Here is a 20,683-nt window from a genome sequence, read left to right as displayed (position 1 = left end):
TCTCAGGCGCTCTGCTTTCTCAACTTCAGCTTTGGAGGAGGCTTCAAGAACTACCAACTACTGCTGCTGCTGCTGCTAACCATGAGGTCCTGACAATAAAACGGTCTCGTCAGTGATTTTTTATTTTTTATTTTTGGTGGTGCGTGAACAAACCAAAAACAGAACAATGTAGTCTAATGTAGACTCATTTTCATCCTCGATACTCTAAATTTTTTCTTTTGGCTTTTCTGACACCGCAAACTTTTGGATGCTAAACATTTATGAAGTTGGACTTTTTTTTTTCCCTCAAAAAATAAAAATAAAAAAAATAAAAAAATTAGAAAAAGAGAATTGAAGATGCTTTAAATTTGGCAGTGCAGTAAAGAACAAATTACGTTTTTTGGGTTTTTTTTGGACAAACTTTGATCAGTCTATATCTATTAAACTGAAAAATCAGCACTAGTTTATCCTAAGAAAATACAGATACTATAAATACTCATGACCTAAAAGAAACTTGTAAATTAATACCCGAATGTTGCAAGATGTCTAAAAAAAAAATGGGGATCACAATGCAAAACCAAATCTAGTTCAAGGACATCGAGTCTCATTTCAAAGTTAAATAAATGAGTCAAAAAATGTGAAATTACCATTTGTGTTCAATTACAGTGGCTAGAAAATCTCATCAAAAATGATCATCTAAATGTAAATCAGTGCAGATTTTTATCTTCTATTCTCTTTTATCCTCAATTTAAATTTTCTGTGCTTTCAGTCTTTTCAAGACAGCATGTAAAAAGTAGTTTTGGATATTTCTGTGTCTCCTTTTTATAAAAGAGTGACACATTGACTTACAAAATTTATTTAGACTTATCACACTATCTTACATTTTTTTTTGCTTCATGCAAAACATACATATTGCTGAACAGAAAGTGGAATAGTGCAAATAGTAAATGGTGACTTTAAATCTCCGTCTAGTTAACCATGAAAATAAACCGTAAAGTCAAAGATGTAAGCCGGGTATTGATATGAAAAACTAAACAACTTCCAATTTTAAACCATGTGTGAAATGTCAGTGCCAGTTTTAAAACGTTTAGCTGTGTTGGGTTTAAGCCCTGGCTTTTCTTTGGAGGCGGCGTCGGATGAAAGCCGTTTTGTCCCATTCGTTGGGAGGAAGCATGTGAGGCCCGTTATGGACGCAGAGAATGGTCATCTCCTCGGCGTACTGCAGGTTCTGCAGCAGCTACAGACAAAAGAAGAAATAAAAAATACCAAGAGTTCAGAACCTGAGAAAGAAAAAAAAACTTCCTCTGATGGGTGTCAAAACAGGAAACAACAGGTTTTTATCCAAGAACTGTTGAGATGCACAGATTGTTATTAACAGGCAGGAAATATCAAGTTAAAACACAAAATGGTCATGAGCTAAACAATAATAATAATAAAAAAGACATAAACTAACCTGAGTGGTTGAGTATTTCACCAAAGCTGCTCTGTAGAACAGGAAGTGACACACAAACTGCAGTCAATCAAGTAGACACACTTACTTTTGGCGTGATGAAGAAGTACTGAGACGTCGTCTCTTTGCAGGCGGTCCGGACCACAATGTCAAACACTCTCCTTTCATTTACAGGATCCATTCCCTAGGAAACAAACACACAGATACTCATCTAAGAAACTTTCTCCAGCTGCCTTTCTTTCTACTGCACCTTTTAGCTCGATTTCACGCCAGGCTGTCGTTTATACTGTACATTCAAGTACAATTAAGAACAAAGTGTACCTGGTTGATCTCATCCACCACTCTGAAGGGGCAGCGGTTCAGCTCCTGCAAGGCCATCAGATAAAGCATGGTGGAGACGCTGCGCTCTCCTCCGCTCTGATGGTGCGGCGTGAGCTCGTGGAGCTGCGTGCTGCTGTGGAACTTCACACGAATGCGAATCCCGTACTTGTCGTATTCCTCCTGAAGGAAAGCACGACAGCAAATATGGAAAAAAAAATTCAAATCGAAACAGACTTGAGAGTGAGCAAATTGTCAAGCAATCGACAAGGTTCGTACAGGATGTTTTAAAAGCGCAAAATGGCAAGGAAAATATCTGGGAATATTTACCTTTTTGAACCTTTTGGTTCAATCTACATACATAATAATTGCTTCTAATACTTAATAGTTGCATAGTTGTTAGAATAAAGCTCTTGGTCATGGATTATTATTCATCTCTGTAGTTTGTGTTGCCCCCGATTGTTTTTACCTCGTTCTCTGAGTGCAAATCCACCTCTCCTGCACACTGCATGGAGCGGAAGAATTCACTGAACTTGTCATTTATCTGTTCCACCAGCTGCTTCAGAGGGTTCAGCCAGCGTTCCTTCGCCTGCAACACACAATGTTAGAAAAACTACAGACTACACGAATTCAACAGAACTGCTGCTCATTAAATGATGCACCTCAGATATGTTCTGTCTGTAGGCGTTCAAGGAGTCGGTCTTTTTTTGAAGCTCTTTCTCCAGATGTTTGATCTCCTGCTCTCTCCTGTTGTACTCCTCAACAACCTTCACCACAGGGTCAAACAGGACAAATGTTTGGACTACAACAAGAAAACTGAAAATAAACTAAATCTTTCTGGTCTACTTTCCAGTAAAAATATCTCAATTCACATGAAAAAGGAAAACTAAATTAAAAGCAACTTCAGCAAGCTACAGGAGCTTGTTTTAAGTACAAAATTCCTTAATATTGATTTTAAGAAGTACTTGTTACACCGGTGGATTATTTCTTTAAAAAGACATTTTCCCCATGTCATGTGAAATAATTTGCTGGTGTACCTAGGATTTTTTTAAATTAATATTAAGGAATAATTTACTTAAAACAAACTAATACAGCTTGCCGGAAAGCCATGTGTAAATTAGTTTTGTCTTATTTCAAGTTTAATGAAGCAACCTAAGCTTATTATGTGATTATTTCACTGTAAAAACACAAAACCTTAACTAGTAGTTTGGTCTAGTGAAAATGTCTTAGTAGTGACAAAATCCCTGTTTTTACTTGTGGTTTTCTTACAAATAGCCAAGTTAAAACAGGTTTTTGACTCTCTTACGCTTTCACTGAGGCCAGTGAAGCACTCGGCTCTGGAGCGTTCCTCGTTCAGCATGGCATCGACCTCATCCAGCGTGTCGGGCAGTTTGCTGAAAGCCTGCGTTAACAGAACAGCTAATAAATATACATCAGTCACAGAAGGCTTTCATGCTTTATGACCATAAAGATGGAGGATGAAGACTAACATGGCGCAGCTCTTCTGATAACGCCTCGTCTGGCTGCATCCGACAGTTGGACTTCGCCCTCTTCAGCAGGCCTTTGCACTGTTCAGTCAGCTGGACCTTCCTCTGCTCCAGACGGCTGCATCTTTGCTGCAATGACAAGGTAAATGAAGGCCGTGCTGCCAGGTCCTCGGTGGGAACGTGGCAGCAATCCAGCGCTGCGTTGCAATGCTTACTTCCATGGTTTTAAATTCAGAGGCACTTTCCCTGCAGTCGTTTTCCAGCTTGTTCTTCTCTGCCGTTAACCCCGCCATCTCCAAAGCCAGATGCACCTTCTCCATCGTCAGCTTGGCTCTCAGCTGCAGAAGATGAGAAGATGGTGGAAGTGTTAATGTGCAGTGCAGAAATGTAGTGTTGCTCTGCAGCATGTGAACACATTGCATTACAGAAATGAACTTCAAACCCCCCCCCCCACAGATAGGAAACACAGGATGATCTTGTTTTGGTTCAAGGTTGAATATTTCATACCTTCATTTGGGCCACGATTGCTGTAGCTATGGTCACCTTCAGGAAATTAACAGCCTTAATTTTTTCTTTAGTTTCCTCCTCAACTTTTTTCAGATCGATAACATTCTGCTCCATCTGTTTCAGACTAAAAGACAATAAAAGGATTAGATTGTTCTTAAAGTTTAAATCTGCCCCATCTCTGCCACGTTACAGAGATGTGCTTTCATTAAAGTTTGAAAATATATCTACATTTCAAAAAACAAAAAAAACACCCCTCTGTCCTTTCCCCACAGGCTTACCTGTCCTGTTTTGTGCTGATTTTCTGTTCCAGTTGTCTCCTCTTCCCCTTCAGCTCAGAGAGACGTTTCTTCTCCGATAACAGTTCGTTTTCTTCTCGATCCAGAGCGGCAGCCTCCTTCTGCAGGGCCTTCATTCGCTCATCAATCTCTCGCAGTCTCGACTCACAGGCCTAATTGGGACAGAGATGAACAAGACTGACTGAAGTCCTAAGAAACAAACCCAACCTTCTGTATTAGCACCAAGACTCCCAAACCACGATGGGCTGAAGGAAAGGGTTCAGGTTGTCTTTGATACGAAGTGCTTACCTTCATCTGCTGCTCCACTTGCCGTTTCTCCTCAGCATCCACGGTTATTGAGAGGTACTGAGAGGGGTGCACTGCCGAGTTGCTGGTACTTATCTTGTTGGAATAGAAGGACCTTTTTACAGTGTACCTTTCATCTGTTGTGTATAACACCTTGAGGTAGGGCTCCTCAATCACCTGAGAGAACATTGGAAACAATAAGGTAGAGACCTTTCTAAAAATGTTAAAAAATTTGATAGAAAGGTAACGCTTCCTTAAACAAAATTTTTTTTTTTTTAAGAAATGCACCATGTTGGTCACATAACATTAAAATGACATTTTTTGGAATAGCCCCGTCACAGTAACTAATTTATCTGGACGATAAATCGTCCGAGTAATTATAGCGATAAACGATATTATTGTTTTGAGACCATTTTCAAGCATTACATTCATAATTCCAAAAATAATGCGAGTTTGCTCCGTCTCAAAGATCAATAAACTTTAATTTGTAAGGACCACTTGACATTGGAACTAGAAGGAATCTTAAATAAAACAATAAATAAAATGGATTAAGATTTCTCCACAAACAAAACTGCCCTTCAAAAAAATATAAAATGAGCCCAATCATTTCTGAATAGAAATTGTTGAACTCACTTTAGTTTATAAGTGATTATTTGATTAATTCCTTATTGCGACGGGCTTATATGGGAATTAAAATATTTTCCCCAGATTTATTTGAAGGTGCTATAAAGGACTGGACGGAAATAAGAACAGCATCGTACCGTTTTGATGAGAGCTTTGGTCTGTTCGTTTCCCACTGGCACATCGTGCACCTTGTACTGGAAGCAGAGGTAACTCATCACCTCATCGGGAGCATCAAACATCTCACGGAGGTAAGTGAAGAAGCCAAAGCGTCTGCAAGCGTAAACGTTTCATAAACCACTATAACAACTCCAGATGTGCTAATCTGTGAAATCTGGTCACACAAGCAAGTTCAATAGTTAGAAGACAACTGGGTGCACAGTTGTGAATGTAATGCCCACCCATTATGCACTTTGTTGATGAAACTCATTTAAATTCTTTGCATAATCAGACCAACCAGAAAAAGAAGGAATCAAATGCATCATTAAAGCCCCTAATTCATAAAATATTCAGAGATAAGGAGTGTGCATAAGACCAGCCCTTTGTCTTGAATCTGTAGAGGTCACCAAGTCCCTTAAAACTTCCTGACTTTAGAGATACAAAAGTGTGGCGATCTATTTTTTTTATATATTTCACAAAGTCATGATACATCTCATACAAACCTTGGACCACTTTTGTTAAACTTGTGTGAAAAAATGAGCAAAGTTATGTTCAGCAGGCTCCCTATTTAGGGACATTTAACAGAATCCATTTGGGACACGGCCTACAGACAGTCAGTATACATTTAACTATGCATCCATTACACAATTTGACCTTCAGGAAAATAAAATCTCTCACCTCAGGGACTCGATGTTTCGGGACGGCGCCCGCTTGGAACACGACTCCGGCGGAGCGGAAATGGAGTTAACTTTCAAGTTCATCTTGTCACGGACCTGTGGACAAGGAGAGGTCGCGAAGCAAATTTTGCTTTTAGACTCAGTCAGAGGAAAAGTCGCCGCCGCAGGTTAGACGGTGAGCACAACCCGCACCTCGGTCATAAACTTCTCCATGTCATCCTTCCTCTGGAAGACGAACGCCCGCAGGTCGTGGAAGGAGATGTGGTTCTCCACGTACTTAGCAAATTCTGGAGTCTTTACATTCACCTGTGGGACAGAAGGAAGAGTTAAGATTGAAACACAAAAGCAAAACTCATAAGTAATAAAGTAGACATTTTTGATCAAATTCAGCTTCTCAGTTTAGTATGATAGCACTTTTCTCTATGCTTTTTTGCTAAATGTAAACCATCTCTTCTACACTATGCGAGTGGGACTCACCACTAGCATCATGGGTTCATGGACATTTCCCTCAAAGAGCCCCCGGTTCTTCCTCAGCCACTGGAGGGCAGCGTGCGTGTCCCTGTGGCGTCCTCGCAGCTTCTCTTCTTTGGCGTTCATCATGTTGTTCATGTCCTTGAGCTTCTTTACCAACACTGCAAATAAGCAAAAAAGAAAAAAAAACATGTTTGCAAGGATTGCAAATTGTGCAGCTTTAAAAAAAAAAAAAACTTCCTGCAAATTTTTTTTTTCTAGATCAAACTTGAAATCTGACTTTTCGACTCAGCGCTGATGTTGTCGCCCTCCCTGCGCAGGTCCGCTCTCTCTCCTTCGATCTTGGCTCTCTCCACCTGGATCCGCCTCAGCTCCATGTTGACGGCATTGATCTGTGGCGTCACGTCTGGCTGGTCGCTGATTTTGGCCAGCTCTGACTTCAGGTCCTCGATGGTCCGTCTGGTGTTATTGATCCGCTTCTGGTGGTCGTCCTCTTCGGTCTGCTTCAGTCGCAGGTTCTGTTTAATGTCGTCGATCTGTGGAGGAGAGTGAGCCGTGCTTAACGTTACTTTGTGCTTGTGTTTCCCTGTTTTGGTGTACTCTCTTTCTTGAAAAGATCAAACGAGTGGCGTTTCTCGCCGGAGGATCGGTCTTGCCTCTTTGTGTTTCCGATCCAGCTGATCTTGCTTCTGTTTGCACTTCACAGAGGCTTCTTTGATTGCTGCAGTCTGAAAAACAAACCTCATTTTAATAATAATAATAATCAAAAATTATAGAAAGTTAAGTACTGATCCCCTGGTAGGAAAGCAAATGGATGGCAGAAGAGAGGATGGATTTTTGACAGAATGGGATAGGATATGAAGCATAACATTTCAATTATTTTTCCATCTATCTGTCCAACTTTATGTTTAAATACTGTAATTAAGTTACTTTAATTTTCTGATATAATATAAATCACTTGTAGAAAGAAGTTACAGGAAGTAAATGTAACAGAAAAGGCATCATTATAATGATAACTTTGTCACCTTGGCCTTCATTTGCGCCTCGTTGGGCTTCAGATGGTCGTCAATCTGCTGGATCTTCTTCAACATGGGCGCCTGCGCCTGCCTCAGGGCGGACAGATGCTTTTTGGCCTCTTCCCGCTCCATCTTCACGCCCTCCAGCTCCTTACGGGCGGTCTCATACTCCTAGTCCCACAGCCAAAAGAGCACAGTTACTTCCCGACTGGGCTGAATTTCTCCTTCAACTCTTGTGTTTGTGTGCAGCGTCTCAACAACTCACCACCCACGGCTTCTTCTTTTCTAGCAACTCGATGACATCCAGGTGCCTTTTCTTTTCGTAATAACGGTTGACGTCGATCTTGTTCCTCTCGTTCCTCTGCTTGGCCTTTTCCAGGAAGCTCGCCTTCTCCTTCACAACATTCTACAGGAAAACAACCCAAGCCATCAGAAACCCCAATCCAATGTTGTGACTTTCACAAGAACTACCACTAAACTTACATCCAGTAACACTACAGTGTAACTGATTGTGACATCTGGTATACAGAAATTAGAGGATTATCTAATCGTCTCATTCTTACCTCCAGTTCTCGTTCTTTGTTGCGGAAGTTTTTCAGCTCGCAGTGGTACTCGTACATTTCTGGTGGCCCAACTGACTTCTCGGTTGCCTCGAGAAGTTCAATTTTGGACATCTTTGCGAACTCTCCAACTTTTTCCTGCAAAGGATCAAGTAACGGTCCGATATCAATTTGGGGTGCGGGGGGAAGCATTCAAAACTTTATTTACCACATTTGAAGGCTTTGGCTACGTTCGGTTTTATTTGGGGGTATCATTGTTGAATAAAAATACTTTTCTGATTTTGTAAAAGGTTTTGAAAACAATGTACCACTTCACACTTACGGTCATATCAAACTGCCAATAAAATACATTAAGAACTCAAACTACAATGTAACAATACATAAAAGAGTCCAAGAGGATGGAAGACTTTTTTTTTTAAGCTATTTAATCAAACTCTACATCAACCTACCTGAGGTAGAAACTGGCAGAGGTTGCCGACTTGAATCTGGAGAGCCTTCACCTCCTCCTCCACTTTCTTCTGGTTGCTGAATCCACCATTTAGCATCCAGATCGACTGATTGTTCTCCACGTGGATCTCTCGGCTAATTACCAAATTGCCTCCATTTTTAAACCTTTATAAGCAAAACGATATGAATTTGCACAATAAAAAGTTACATTCTGGCCACATGAAAGATTAATAATTTAGTAACAAGACTATTCACTGGAACTTTCTTAAAATTAAAAGGTGTGTTAGTAAAATGAAAGCGCTGACAATCACTTACAGCTCTATCTCAACAAAACCTTTTTGGCAGCCACGTTTCACATAAAGCCCAACCTAAACACACAAACAAATCTGTTAATAATCATGAACTACAACAAAAAATAAGTGCAAAATAGAAAGGAGAATCTGTAGTTTTCATCCATAAATGCTAATGTGTTTTTAAAAATATTGATATTGCAGATCTGTCTTTAGACAAAGGAGGGTAAAGTGGAAATAATACAAACTCTGTCATTAGTTTAGTGGATTCCACAGAGCTAGGCTCCATACTGACCTTTACATTTATACATATACATTTTTGTAAAACACAGATCAAACAATATTAGCTTCCAACAGCTAATTGCCAAAAATATTTAATATCTGCATCATTTACATCAGCTGTCCAACACAAAAATAAAGATTAAAATGGATTTATCAAGTATGAAGCCGTGGTTGGGATTCTATTTTTCACCTTGTCTCCTCTGCCCAGAGTTACAGTGCGGCCAGCCAGAACCAGGCATATGGCGCACACAATGCTGGACTTTCCGGTTCCGTTGGCTCCAACAATCATGTTCAGATTCGGTCCAGGATGCACCACAGAGTAGTCGTACGTCCTGTCGGCGCACAAAAGGACACGTCTAAGTTTGTCCTGCTGTATTTCAGAGCACAAGTGAAAAATCAAACTGATAAAAATCAAACCTTGATAAAGACTGATAATGTGTTGGGCTCTTTCTCTCCGTCTGGTTCTGTTCCCTTAGTTTTAGATTAAGAAAATATTCAAGCCACTACTCTAATTCAGGTGGCATACAATGGAAAGCAAGTGGCCCCAATTATAGGACTGTGCAAACTTTTTAACAAGGTTTTAACCAGATTAAAGCATCCAACATGCAAAATGTGAATAATGATGGTAACATCTTGTGATTGTATTTGTACTAAAGTGAATGGAAGCAGCTTGAACGAACCTTATCTCATGTTACAGCTTCAAGTAATTTATTTCATTGGGGTTTTATGTGATAAAATACATGCCTTAATAAATCTTAATAAATCCCAACGGCCTAGTTTGTGGTTTTATGACCACTTTTTCTTGCAAAACAACTCATTTTTAGTCAGACTGGATTTAGAGGACTGGTGAACAGCAATTTTCAAGTTCTTTTACATGTTTTTGATTAGATTTTAGGTCTGGGCTTTGACTGAGCCATTTCTAAACCACCCCCTTCTTTCTCTGGTGATACGTCAAGCTTCACTGTCTTGCTACAAAGTGAATATATAAAAGTCAGTCTTGTGTCTTCTGCGGCGCTATAGAACGTCCTCCCTGCAGCGCGCCGTTTCACCGCAGGGTTAGGTGTGTTTAGAGTGAAGAGCAGACTGCTCTGTATTAGTTTATTTGCATGTGGTCCAAAAATTTACATTTTGGTCCCATCTGCTCAGAGCACCTGCTTCCACGTGTTTGTTGTGTTCACTGTATGGATTTTTACTTGTACAAAAGAGGCTTCTCTTAACCTACCTAGTGGAATCCTTCTGTTTTACTGGACGAGTAGATTGGTGCCGGGTACGACTAATAGATCTCCTGCAAAAACAGATTCTCCCACCTGAGCTGTGGATTTCTGCAGGTCCTGATTTACTGTAAGTGTCTTGGTTGCTTCTCCGATTGTTGCTCTCCTTTCCTTGGTCTGCCAGTGAAGGTGGACAGCCATATCTTGATAGTTTAACAGAGTTGCTATACTAACTTAATTTAGATAAGATCAACCAAACAATGCTAAATGTGATGCTCAAATCTGTTTTATAACCCGTCCGCAACTTTGTTTGGTGTGCTTCATGATGCCGTTTGCTTACTTATGTTCACTAATAAACGTCATGCCTCTCCAAAACGGCTGGATTTAAACTGAGATTAAATTACACATAAGAGAACTGTATTTACAAATGATTAGATATTTGATTTTATGTCGCTTTTTTATATTATTCAGGAGTTGAAAGGGCGTTGAATATAACTCTATTATATAGTTTTTAGATCTTAATTAGTAAAATAATCTGAAATCCAAGTATCAATCTTCGTTACTTACTTATTGTAAGTAACGATAAGTCCGTTACTTATTTATATTATTTATATGCCGTCTCCCTATTAACAGTCCATCACATAAAACGCATACAAAATACAGTTAACTTTCCCAAAATGACGTGACTGATTTAATAAAAGACTTTAACATGCATGAATGTTTTGTAGAAAAGCTAGTGCCCTGTCTATGAGCCAGAATTAGCTAGTTTAACAACTGCTGTGGAACCTGTTGGCTGGTTTGTTGTAGCTCATTTCAGACTTGTTCATATCTAAATAGTTTAATAAACTTTAAACATTAGTCGTTGCTAACGTTTTAGTGGGTAGCCTGGCAGCCCTGTGTGTCAATGTAAGCAAACGTCTCTGGTTTGTTTGTTTGTTTTTGTTTTGTTTTCTTCCAGCGACAGTTTAAGTTTACAACCGTTGGTCTCAGCAGCTGGCTGACAGCGTAGGAAACACTACTTACAGGAAGTTTTTCATCGTGATGCGAAGTATGGAGCCCTCCACAAAGGGACCAGCTTCTCCTGCTCCTTCGGGCCTCCTGGGTAAGCTCGTAGAAGCCGTCTGTGAGCCGCAGGTGATATGGCTAAGCCGCTGTCTTTTACTGGGCTCCGCCATAACGAGAAAAAGAAAAGGAATTTGGAAGAAAACAAGATGAGATTCGGAGAGCAGCCGCACTCCCGCTTCTTGCTAAGTTTTTCAAGAAACGCGATTGGACCATTAAGGTCACGTGTGTATACAAATTATGACGTCACAGGAAAAGCTCTACATCTGGGAGTTGTAGTTTGTACAGCGCGAATCCATAGTGTTTTTATTTATTTTTGTTTTAAGTGGCGGTATTACGGTAATATGTACTTTCCAGGGACATAGTTACATTTCATAGCACAGTGAAGTACCTATGTTACCTTGACTTCTTTAAAAAAAATGCTGCATATCAAACAGCTTAAAAACAATTGACTTTGCAATTTGGCTCCTTGAACTTACCCTCAATTTCTTTCGCACATCATCACAAAAAAAATTTATTGGGATTTTAAATGAGCATCCAAAACAAAGAATAATCCAATTGTGAGGTGGAAGTGGCAATGTTTTTCCAAATTAAAGCCTGGAAACTGTGGTGTGTATTTTAATTCACCTTATGTCTGATTAGATCCAACTTATTTCTGAAGCCACTTGTTTAATCAACAGAAAGCTAGTGCAGATGTAATTTAGCATAAACCACTTGTGGTTGGGTCATAAAACAATATTCCCCTCAGAGGATAACCACATTGGATAATGGGTAGATGGATTTCTGCTGTCATTTGCACGTTCCAAGTCGAGTCCCAGCCTCCCTCATTTCTTGTAGTCTGGTTTTTACAAATACAGGTTGTTGGAAATATTATGTGTTATCATTCTTACATGTGTATAGATTATTGATCTTACCATAGCAGTTTTATATTACTGTAGATTTTAGAAGTGTTGGCCTTTCACTGCCGGTGTTAAAACTTCTGAATGCTGTTTTGAAGACTTTCTCACACTTATTTTTGTTTCAAGTGGCGGGCACTTTCAAGGGAAAAGACGAAATGACCTTGTGTGTGTAGAACTTGTTGATAACTTGTCTCTTCGATCTATCCCTTCCTTCTCTGAAAATAAAAGACGCGCTCTAACTGGAAGTTATCAGAACACGCGGTGGGCAGCTTGCTGAAGCGGTCTGCTGAGTCTTCTCCTTTCATGAAAACTTGGTAAAAACTCACATCAGTTCTCTGTGGTTCTTTTTATGTAGGTTGTTGAAAAATACCTGTCATCGGTGTTCCTGTTTGTAGTTATCCTACTCAGTTGTGCATTTCTTTGAATCAGACTATTTGCTATTTTTAAAAAAGGTAGCCTTTTCTTATTGTAACTTTGCCCTTGCTTTACAATATGTTAATTGTATACTTTTATTTTTGTGCACAACTACATGGTTCTATTTGTTTGTCACTTTGCTCACACCTGAATTTCCTCAATGAAGGATATTTATGGGGCAAAGTTACTGCCCATTAAAAAGTGTATGCAGAAAACATTTTATTTCTATTTTAATGAAGAAAGGATAGTAGGATACGATGAAAGAAGGGAGGGATGTAGAACACCAGAAAGTAAAGAAAAGGAGGGAGGACTTTAGGAATGAACAAAGGGAAAAAAAGAAAATGGAAGATGTAAAGGTAGTGACGCAGGAGCCTCACGGCTCCTTGCATGAGGTAGGAGGGTTTTTTTATGGCGTTTTCTTTATCGAGACTTAATCAGACCTGGACGATACTGAAACTAAAGTCGGTCATCTTTTCCAGGCTTTGGGAACCCTGTCCAGGTTTCCTCGCTTTTCCTCGGCTGTGGTGAGATCAGAATCGCCTCTGGACTCATTGTCCATCGTGAGGCCCGAAGCAAAGCTCGGGCCCAACCAGAACTAGTATATCTGATCAATTCATCACTTCTGACCACAGCACGAAGCGTGGAGGCCCTGTGAGGGTTGTTTCTCGCCGGCTGCTCACCGCCACGGAGGCTGCAGGGCGCTTTTCCTATCATCTCCGACCGGAGCAGAGCCCAACTCAGGTCGGATCAAATAAGATCACTGTGTAGGTTATAACAGAGAGACAGACAGACAAACACTCATCATTCACTCACACACGCGCTCTCCATTCTCACTGTGGGGATTACCCACTTCCGCAACCGGATTAAAAGGTAACGGCCGCGTGGAATTATGGGACATAAGTAACAAACTGTAGGACATTGCCCTCTTGTGGTCATTGATGAGAACAACAACCTGATTTAATTTCTTTTTAATTATTTTTGTTTACTTAAAAAAAAAATCATACTAAGAATTTTGAGTTCTATAGAAAGTAAAAACAAACAAAAACAAAATACATGAGATGAATTTGATACAGTAAACCACAGTACATCCAACCACAATAAAACATAAAACTTTTATTCCTTTATTGGTGTAAAAATAAATGTATTTCTGACTTTATATCGGCGTTTGCAAAGGACATCGATATATAAAATATGTGAAAAGTCAAAACTTAATGGGAGAAAGAATAATTAAAAATAAAACATAACTATTTTTTCTTTTGTAATAAAAAGGCACAAAAACTATTAAGATGCAAAAGTATATAAACAGCATCTAATTACAAGTATTTGGGCTAATTATTTGGGAATAACTATTATGATAAAGAAAGAAAATTAGAAAACTGTTCTATCTACAAGGGAATTATGTCATTTTTAAAAATATACATATTTTTAAAAAAAGAAGCAGCAGCGTAATGCCAAATACATACCACCATACAAGTATGCAGTAAAATATAATAATGCCTTAGAGAATGGAATCATTTGCTTAGTTGTTTGCTGTAGAAAATATCAGTCAACAGAGCCAGAAAACAGGCCTGACAAGATGTCAACACACATTACATCTGCCGAATCATTTTCCTCTTATCAGTATTTTCAATTCAATTTGAGAAAACACATCATCAATTCAACTTTAACACAGAGCATACCAAAACGTTTGGGATTTGCAACAGAACAGCAACGTTAGAAAGGATTTTACCATCTTTAACTTGGTGTAGAGACTTAAGGGAGAGGTTAATTGTTCCAGCCCAAAAGCCACATTTACCAGGTAGCCGCTGCTGTTCTTTGAGAGAGGAGTCAACTGATAATAGCCCAGCCCCACATTAGTTTTAAGCTGTATTTGCGTCTGAGGTAATTAACTTATCTGGGATTGTGAGCCCTGTGGGGGGTTGTGAGGTAATCTTGAATGGTGTAATAAGATTTTAGAGTCCACTACCACCGAATCCTGCTAGCAGCGCACCGAACCTTTGGGTCCTTCACCAACAATGACATGGTGACCTGGAATGGAGGAAAGAAACAGATCGGACTGAACGATGTCGTGGGACTCCTTTTAATGATGGATTGAACCTGAAGCACCGTGACTGGGACGGGGAAAACAGTGGAGCTCCATCATATCCTGCCATGGATGGATCAGGTGTTAAAAAAGTGAGTTACTGCCGGCTGTTTTCTTAGATCCCAGTTGCGGAGGAAAGGGAGAGGTCAGCGTCTGGTCCAGTGACCATCTGCCTGACGTTTGGCTGACTTTTGGTCATTTCACATGGAGTTGCAGTAATGGTTTAGACTGATATCTGTGCAGAAACTTTTATGTTACTGAGAAAAGGATGAAAGAAAATATTACATCTGTTCCTTGTGTAATGACGTGTTTGAATAGTAGGCTACTACCTGTGCTGCTGTTTTTAATCAATATCTTAAAAAAATTAGATGTGTATTGTCCTTTTAATAATCCACATAATCCCTTGATTTGATTTGTTGTACTGGAGAACTTATACTAGTAATTTAGCATAAAAAACATAGCTAACCTAACTTTATTTTTAACCTACCGAACATAATGAGGCTGTCGGCATGGCATTACAACTGCACACCAGGATGTTTTCTTTTTTCCAAGTCTTTTAAAATAAACAAATACATTCAAATTTCAGCTTTTCAGCCTCATCGCATGCTTATCCAAAGAACCAAAACCCACTGGATGTGTTACTCTGTCCATTTTTTGTTTTTGCTAAATTAGATCCTCAGTTTGCTCCAATGCCATGTTTCCCTGTCATCAAAAGATGTAAATCAGACGGACTACATTATCTGTGGGACTCTCTCAGGTTTGGGCTGGAACAATGACTTCTATCAGATCAGACACCTGACACTTTATCTCTCAGCTCAGCTTTCTAGCAGCGGTCCTCGGGGAGAAACAGGATAGGGAGGGTTACTGTGTGTATGTGTGTGTGTGTGTGACCGCGATAGAAAAAGTGAAAGGCACAATCCCTGGAGACAAAAAGCCAGAGGATTACTATGCTCAGCAACGGGGCAGTTTTCCACAGAAACTTCTTCAACAACAAAACCAATTGGTTGCTCCGACTTTGAAGCTGGCTGCTCAGACAGTAAGTACCATCTGCCGTCCGCTTGGCGTGATCCTCTTCCTTCAGGTTATCTGAAGGATAACCTGATAACCAGTGACCCGAAGCACGGGCTTCGGGTCACTGTCTGATTGTGTAACAGAGGCTTTTATATGGTATGCTGCTTTGTTTGGCTCTGGAATACATGAGGAATATGTAAACTATATTCTTGCTTTGTGTGAACACCGACGGACCAAAGCGACACGCGCCCGTGACGAGGCCTGTTATATCACCTCTGTAAACAAAGCTGAACTGCTTAAGCAGCACGGCAGCCGCTGTCTTTTTTAGCCTTTATCTAATTATATCTTTTATCCAAGAAGATGCACGAAACAGAGATGATTTAACTCTACCCTTCCGGCTCGGCAGAGCAGAACCATGCTTTACACTGTGTTAGATTGTAAAAAAAGAAAATAATAATAATAATAATAATAATAATTTACCAGAAATATTATTAACCTGATTGTTTTCTGTCTGTCTCTCTCTTTCTCTCTCTCTCATTTCAATTTTCACAGAAACCAGGATATGGAAATTACAAAAGAGGTATCAAAAAGCACGAGCACGGGGTGCAAAGTATTTTCAAAGGGCCAAAAAGGGGGGTGGGCACTGGTTGTCTTGTGGTGGTAAACAACAACTAAAAGCCATATCAGAATGTTTTTTTATGCAAAAAGTGTTGCACACTATGAAGGAGAAAGATATGCATGGGCACGAATAAATACTAGATAAAATTAGAAACCTGCTTTTGCCTCTCTTAAATTCCCTTATATGTTGAATATAAAAGTGCTCCTGTGTCTGTGGAGGGTGGCTTTGTTTATTATGTTACTGTAAAATATGGGGGACTGTGGACCTGGCAGTTAGTGATGAACACTGACAGTCGCCACATGATAAAGGAGAAAAATTAGTTTATGTATGTAAAAAAAACTGTTACATAGTGTAAATATGAGTTGGGCCATAACTATTTTAGTTATCAATCACTCTATTGATTATTCTACTGATTAATCGCATTTTTGGCAAATTCTGCAGATTTTTCATTTAATCTGTAGATTTAAATGCGCTTCTTTGATAATATCAAAAACACTTAAAAATGTAAACAAATACCTTCATTCCTCTTTTAAAGTAAAAAAGTAATAATGTTATTGCCTAAAATACAATAACATCATTTAGTACATCTAGAGTTATTAAAATGCTAAAGTATGCAAAGAAATACTTTTAACATAAACATGTGAAAAGTTCAGCCCTTTCTTATCAACTTAATATCAATACAATGTAGGACTGATTATATTTTGCATTAACCAATTAATGAAGCCATTTAACTGGAGATTTTCATGACAGAATATGAACTGGGTAATGCTAAAACTGCTGCTCCTGGGTGGAAAATATTTACAGATGAAGGTTTTTTTAATCTCAAATGTACATATAGTCGTACAGTTTTGGCTCAATTACTGCTCTGAATATGTTGTTCTTTCACCAAATGTCCTTTTTCTGAGTCTGTAAAGTCCAGTTAATGATTAAGCGATTATTAAATTAGCTAACAAGTATTTCAGTAATCAATCTGATTAATCTTTTTAACCTTAAACATGACACAGCGGGAGGGAAATATTTGGCTAATACTAAAAGAAATTGGCAGAGAAAACAAAATTTAGGTGACATTTTTATTTATTTCATTTTTTTGTGTGTGTACTGGATTTGAGGCATGGACTGAGCCAAGTAACTAATCTAGCAATAAAACAAGGTGGGTGTTAGACTGGTAATAGATAAAGTTATTTTTATCATTTACTACTAAATTAGAACACTACAATCTGCAAGTTTATTCTAGTGCACAGTCAAACTAAGCATGGTTTTAGCATTTCCAAGCTGTCTAAGCGCTAACTTTGAAATCTTCTCAACTGTTCCTTAGAGATGCCCGCTGGACCTTTGCCTCTGCCTCATAATTCTGCAGCCGACGGCAGCGGATCTGAAATCATTCAGCTCAGAAAAATCAACGGCTCCTCAGCAGAGACGCCGAGCTACCAGCACCTCCACCGGGAGCTGCTGCTCAGCCACAAACGGTAAGTGAAGTAAAACCAGCCAAGTAGTGCCAGTGAGCCAACAACAGCAGTAAAAAGAAAAAAAAATAAATAAAATCTGTGCTGCCTGATTATCACATCAGTCACTTTGCCTTAGATGAAAGTGAAAGATTTGTGAATAAAAGGCTTTAAATAAATGTGTTGATGTTGGACTGTCAGCATAACTTTCCAACTATGAAGTTTTCTCTTAGCATGTGTGCCAGTGGTGTGTTTGTCAACCTGTCTTGTGTTAATTCAAATTTATTACTGTCATGATCTATGGGTTTGGGAAGGTGAGGGAAGACTCGGGCTGACCCAGGAGGAAGATGAAAGGTGGTTTTAATGATAAATCCAAATGAAATCCAACAATGGCAGCACAGGGAACACAAGGAACTGGCAGACAACGTATGACGAACACACGACGACATTACACGACGAGGATCCGACAAGAGACAAAGAGAACAGGTGGGACTAAATGCACTGGGAGGGTAATCAAAGAAACGAGACACAGCTGGGATCAATCAACAGGGAAGACGGAGACTCACAGGGGAACAGACTAATAAACACAGAAAAACCACAAAATAAATACACAGAAAACACAGATCACAACAATTTCTGGGCTCTCATGCCAGAAACTGCCCTAATCTGCCTTCAAATTTGGTCACATCGTGGGCTGGCCCTCGGTCAAACACCGGCTGCATGTTGCCGTGAGCGTGTCTGGCTGTTTCTTGTCTGAGTGAACACTCTACGGTTGTGGCTGCTCAGGGGCCTGCTGCTGGAGGAGAAGCCAGAACTGAAGCGGGTTCTGGAGCAGCGCAGACTGGAGCTGCACAGGGAGGAGGAGATGGCCCAACGACGGCCCTCCGACCTGGAGACGGAGCTCCGAAAGAGGCAACAGAAGCTGCAAGAGGTCAGGAGCTCAGAGACCGCCGAGACGTGACTCCCCAGACTGCTTATCTGTGCAGCGCCGCACAAAATGTGTTCAGTTTATTGGGCTTTTAAATGAACGTCAAAAACAAATTAGAATCCAATCGTGAAGTGGAAGTGGCAATGTTTTTTTTTCTTTCCAAATTAAAGTCTAGAAATTGTGCTGTGCGTTTCAATTCACCACTCTTATGTCTGATAGATCCAAATTATTTCTGAAGCCACTTGATTAATAAGCAGAAAGCTGGCCCTTCTGTAATTTAGCATAAACCAATTGTGGTTGGGTCATAAAACAATATCCCAAGCTTTGAACTCCTCGTGGAGAATCGTTCAATTCATCGTCCTAGAAAAATTAACAACAGCAAACACAGCAAGATGATTGCTATAGCGAGCTGAATCGACATGAGTTGATTTGCAATACTGGAAGAAAACCAGGACCAAAGTTTAATCATGTGTTAGAATGGTCTAGTCAAAGTGTAGATTCAATGGAGAATCTCTGCTGACACTTAAAAATGAATGCTAATTGAGACATAAACCTAAATAGTTGCAGATGTCATTACTTAAAAAAAGCCAGTAAATGATATGGAAACTCGCATATTATTTTCCTTCCGCTTCACAATCCCATCCTACTTTGTGTTTGTCTATCCCACGTAATCTCTGTGTCAAAAAACATTGAAATTTGTGGAATTTTTCGACAAAATTTCATGTCAAAGTTATTTGCTTTTTTTCTTTTCTCTGCGTCCAACTCAACTTGTTTTTACAGTATGAGCAGGAGGAGATAAGGCAGCGGGAAAACCAGAACAAGATCCCAGAGTTTGTTCGCGTCAGAGAAAACCTGAGGCGCACGCAGACGTTCGATCAGCCCTGACCTGCTCCCATCTGCCAGTGCGCCCTCTCACCGTTGTGGCCCTAAAAACGTTTTCTGCTCACAGCCTGCTGAGCTGCAACAACAAACCAGAGACACCGGTGTAATTTAACATTTGCTAATCCGCTGCTAATTGTAATGAAAAATTTATTTCTGGAGGCTAAAACTTTGTCCATCTTTTAAAAAAAAGATTTTTTTTTTCCAACTCATTCACAGTTTTGTTCTTGGTGAGGGGTGAAGTACTCAGTTGTTTTTCTTTTCTTTTTCTTTTTTTTTTTTTACTAAAAATCATGGATTTTTAGTAAAAATAACATTATTGGCTGAATGAAGGCAACAATGTTCTGATTCTGAATGTTTTTTATGTTTTTTATGCTAACTAACTTGCCTGTCCCATCGTCAGTTTTCTGTTTCAGTCATAATATCATCATGTCAAGTTGTATCAGATCCCTTAAAAGAAATATTTTCAACAGTACTGTTTTATATTAGTAACTCCCAACATTACAAAAAATATAAGTTTGTTTACTTGTTTCTGTCATGGGTTTTTGATTTTTAGTTTGTCTGTGTGTGTGTGAGAGAGAGAGAGAGTGATGTGGAAATAAAAGGTTTTATGGTTTGGACTTCTGTACCAGAGCTATTGAAAGCAGCATTGATTTGCAGGCAGCTCCTGTCCCTCTGGACTTTCCTGGTTCTTTCACAGGGATGTGGGACTTCGTTTAATTAGCTAATCTTTTCATTCCATCGTAGGTTGAGAGGAGAAAGGACCGGCCATCTGCTGGAGGCTTTCAGGAATGTGTAAGCTGGGAATGCCCCAGGGTCTAGTTAAAGCACTGGAGACGTTCTGGATGGTCACAGACGGCTCCAGCTGAGGGTCCAAATCGATCTTGTAGAGTTATTTTTTGGAGCATTTCAGCGGCAAATTCAAGACATAATTCATTGAATAATTCTTTGAACCTCATAATCATGACTGAATCTGATAGTGTGAGTTTAAACAAAGAATTATAACTTTGTAACTTTGAATCACATAGTTAGCGATATATATATATATATATATATATATATATATATATATATATATATATAAAAAATAAAGGGAACACTCAAATAACATCCTAGATCTGAATGAATGAAATATTCTCACTGAATACTTTGTTCTGTACAAAGTTGAATGTGCTGACAACAAAATCACACAAAAATCATCAATGGAAATCAAATTTATTAACCAATGGAGGCCTGGATTTGGAGCCACACACAAAATTAAAGTGAAATGTTCCCTTTATTTTTTTGAGC

The 20,683-nt window shown here is 39.4% G+C and overlaps 2 protein-coding genes across 4 annotated transcripts; one reads left to right on the top strand and one right to left on the bottom strand.

Annotated features, from left to right (window-relative positions):
• Positions 1–130: 130 nt before the first annotated feature.
• On the bottom strand, positions 131–11,326 carry smc5 (structural maintenance of chromosomes 5). Of its 2 annotated transcripts, XM_007556720.2 has the most exons (24): positions 11,080–11,325; positions 9,036–9,177; positions 8,589–8,641; positions 8,276–8,438; positions 7,830–7,964; positions 7,532–7,672; positions 7,276–7,437; positions 6,907–6,978; positions 6,531–6,786; positions 6,257–6,411; positions 5,972–6,085; positions 5,781–5,875; positions 5,084–5,216; positions 4,326–4,499; positions 4,020–4,189; positions 3,742–3,865; positions 3,450–3,572; positions 3,238–3,363; positions 3,054–3,149; positions 2,410–2,514; positions 2,217–2,336; positions 1,751–1,930; positions 1,518–1,613; positions 131–1,216 (listed from the first exon to the last, which is right to left on the bottom strand). In XM_007556720.2, the coding sequence occupies exons 1-24, from the start codon at positions 11,229–11,231 to the stop codon at positions 1,082–1,084; spliced, it is 3,222 nt and encodes a 1,073-aa protein (XP_007556782.1). In that variant the 5' UTR covers positions 11,232–11,325; the 3' UTR covers positions 131–1,081. The 2 variants fall into 2 exon arrangements, with proteins under 2 accessions (XP_007556782.1, XP_016529185.1); XM_016673699.1 differs by lacking the exons at positions 131–1,216; positions 1,518–1,613; positions 1,751–1,930; positions 2,217–2,336 and having other exon boundaries at positions 2,472–2,549; positions 11,080–11,326.
• A 3,042-nt stretch (positions 11,327–14,368) lies between these two features.
• On the top strand, positions 14,369–20,013 carry LOC103141197 (protein FAM107B). Of its 2 annotated transcripts, none has more exons than XM_007556718.2 (5): positions 14,369–14,606; positions 16,078–16,105; positions 17,460–17,610; positions 18,373–18,517; positions 19,295–20,013. In XM_007556718.2, the coding sequence occupies exons 1-5, from the start codon at positions 14,583–14,585 to the stop codon at positions 19,397–19,399; spliced, it is 453 nt and encodes a 150-aa protein (XP_007556780.1). In that variant the 5' UTR covers positions 14,369–14,582; the 3' UTR covers positions 19,400–20,013. The 2 variants fall into 2 exon arrangements, with proteins under 2 accessions (XP_007556780.1, XP_007556781.1); XM_007556719.2 differs by lacking the exon at positions 14,369–14,606 and adding an exon at positions 14,834–15,550.
• Positions 20,014–20,683: the final 670 nt, after the last annotated feature.

Source organism: Poecilia formosa, unplaced genomic scaffold (assembly GCF_000485575.1).
Source record: "Poecilia formosa unplaced genomic scaffold, Poecilia_formosa-5.1.2 Scaffold80, whole genome shotgun sequence".
Classification (NCBI taxonomy): Eukaryota; Metazoa; Chordata; class Actinopteri; order Cyprinodontiformes; family Poeciliidae; genus Poecilia; species Poecilia formosa.
Note: the sequence above shows the minus strand (reverse complement) of the source record. Positions and strands in the feature narration are given on the sequence as shown.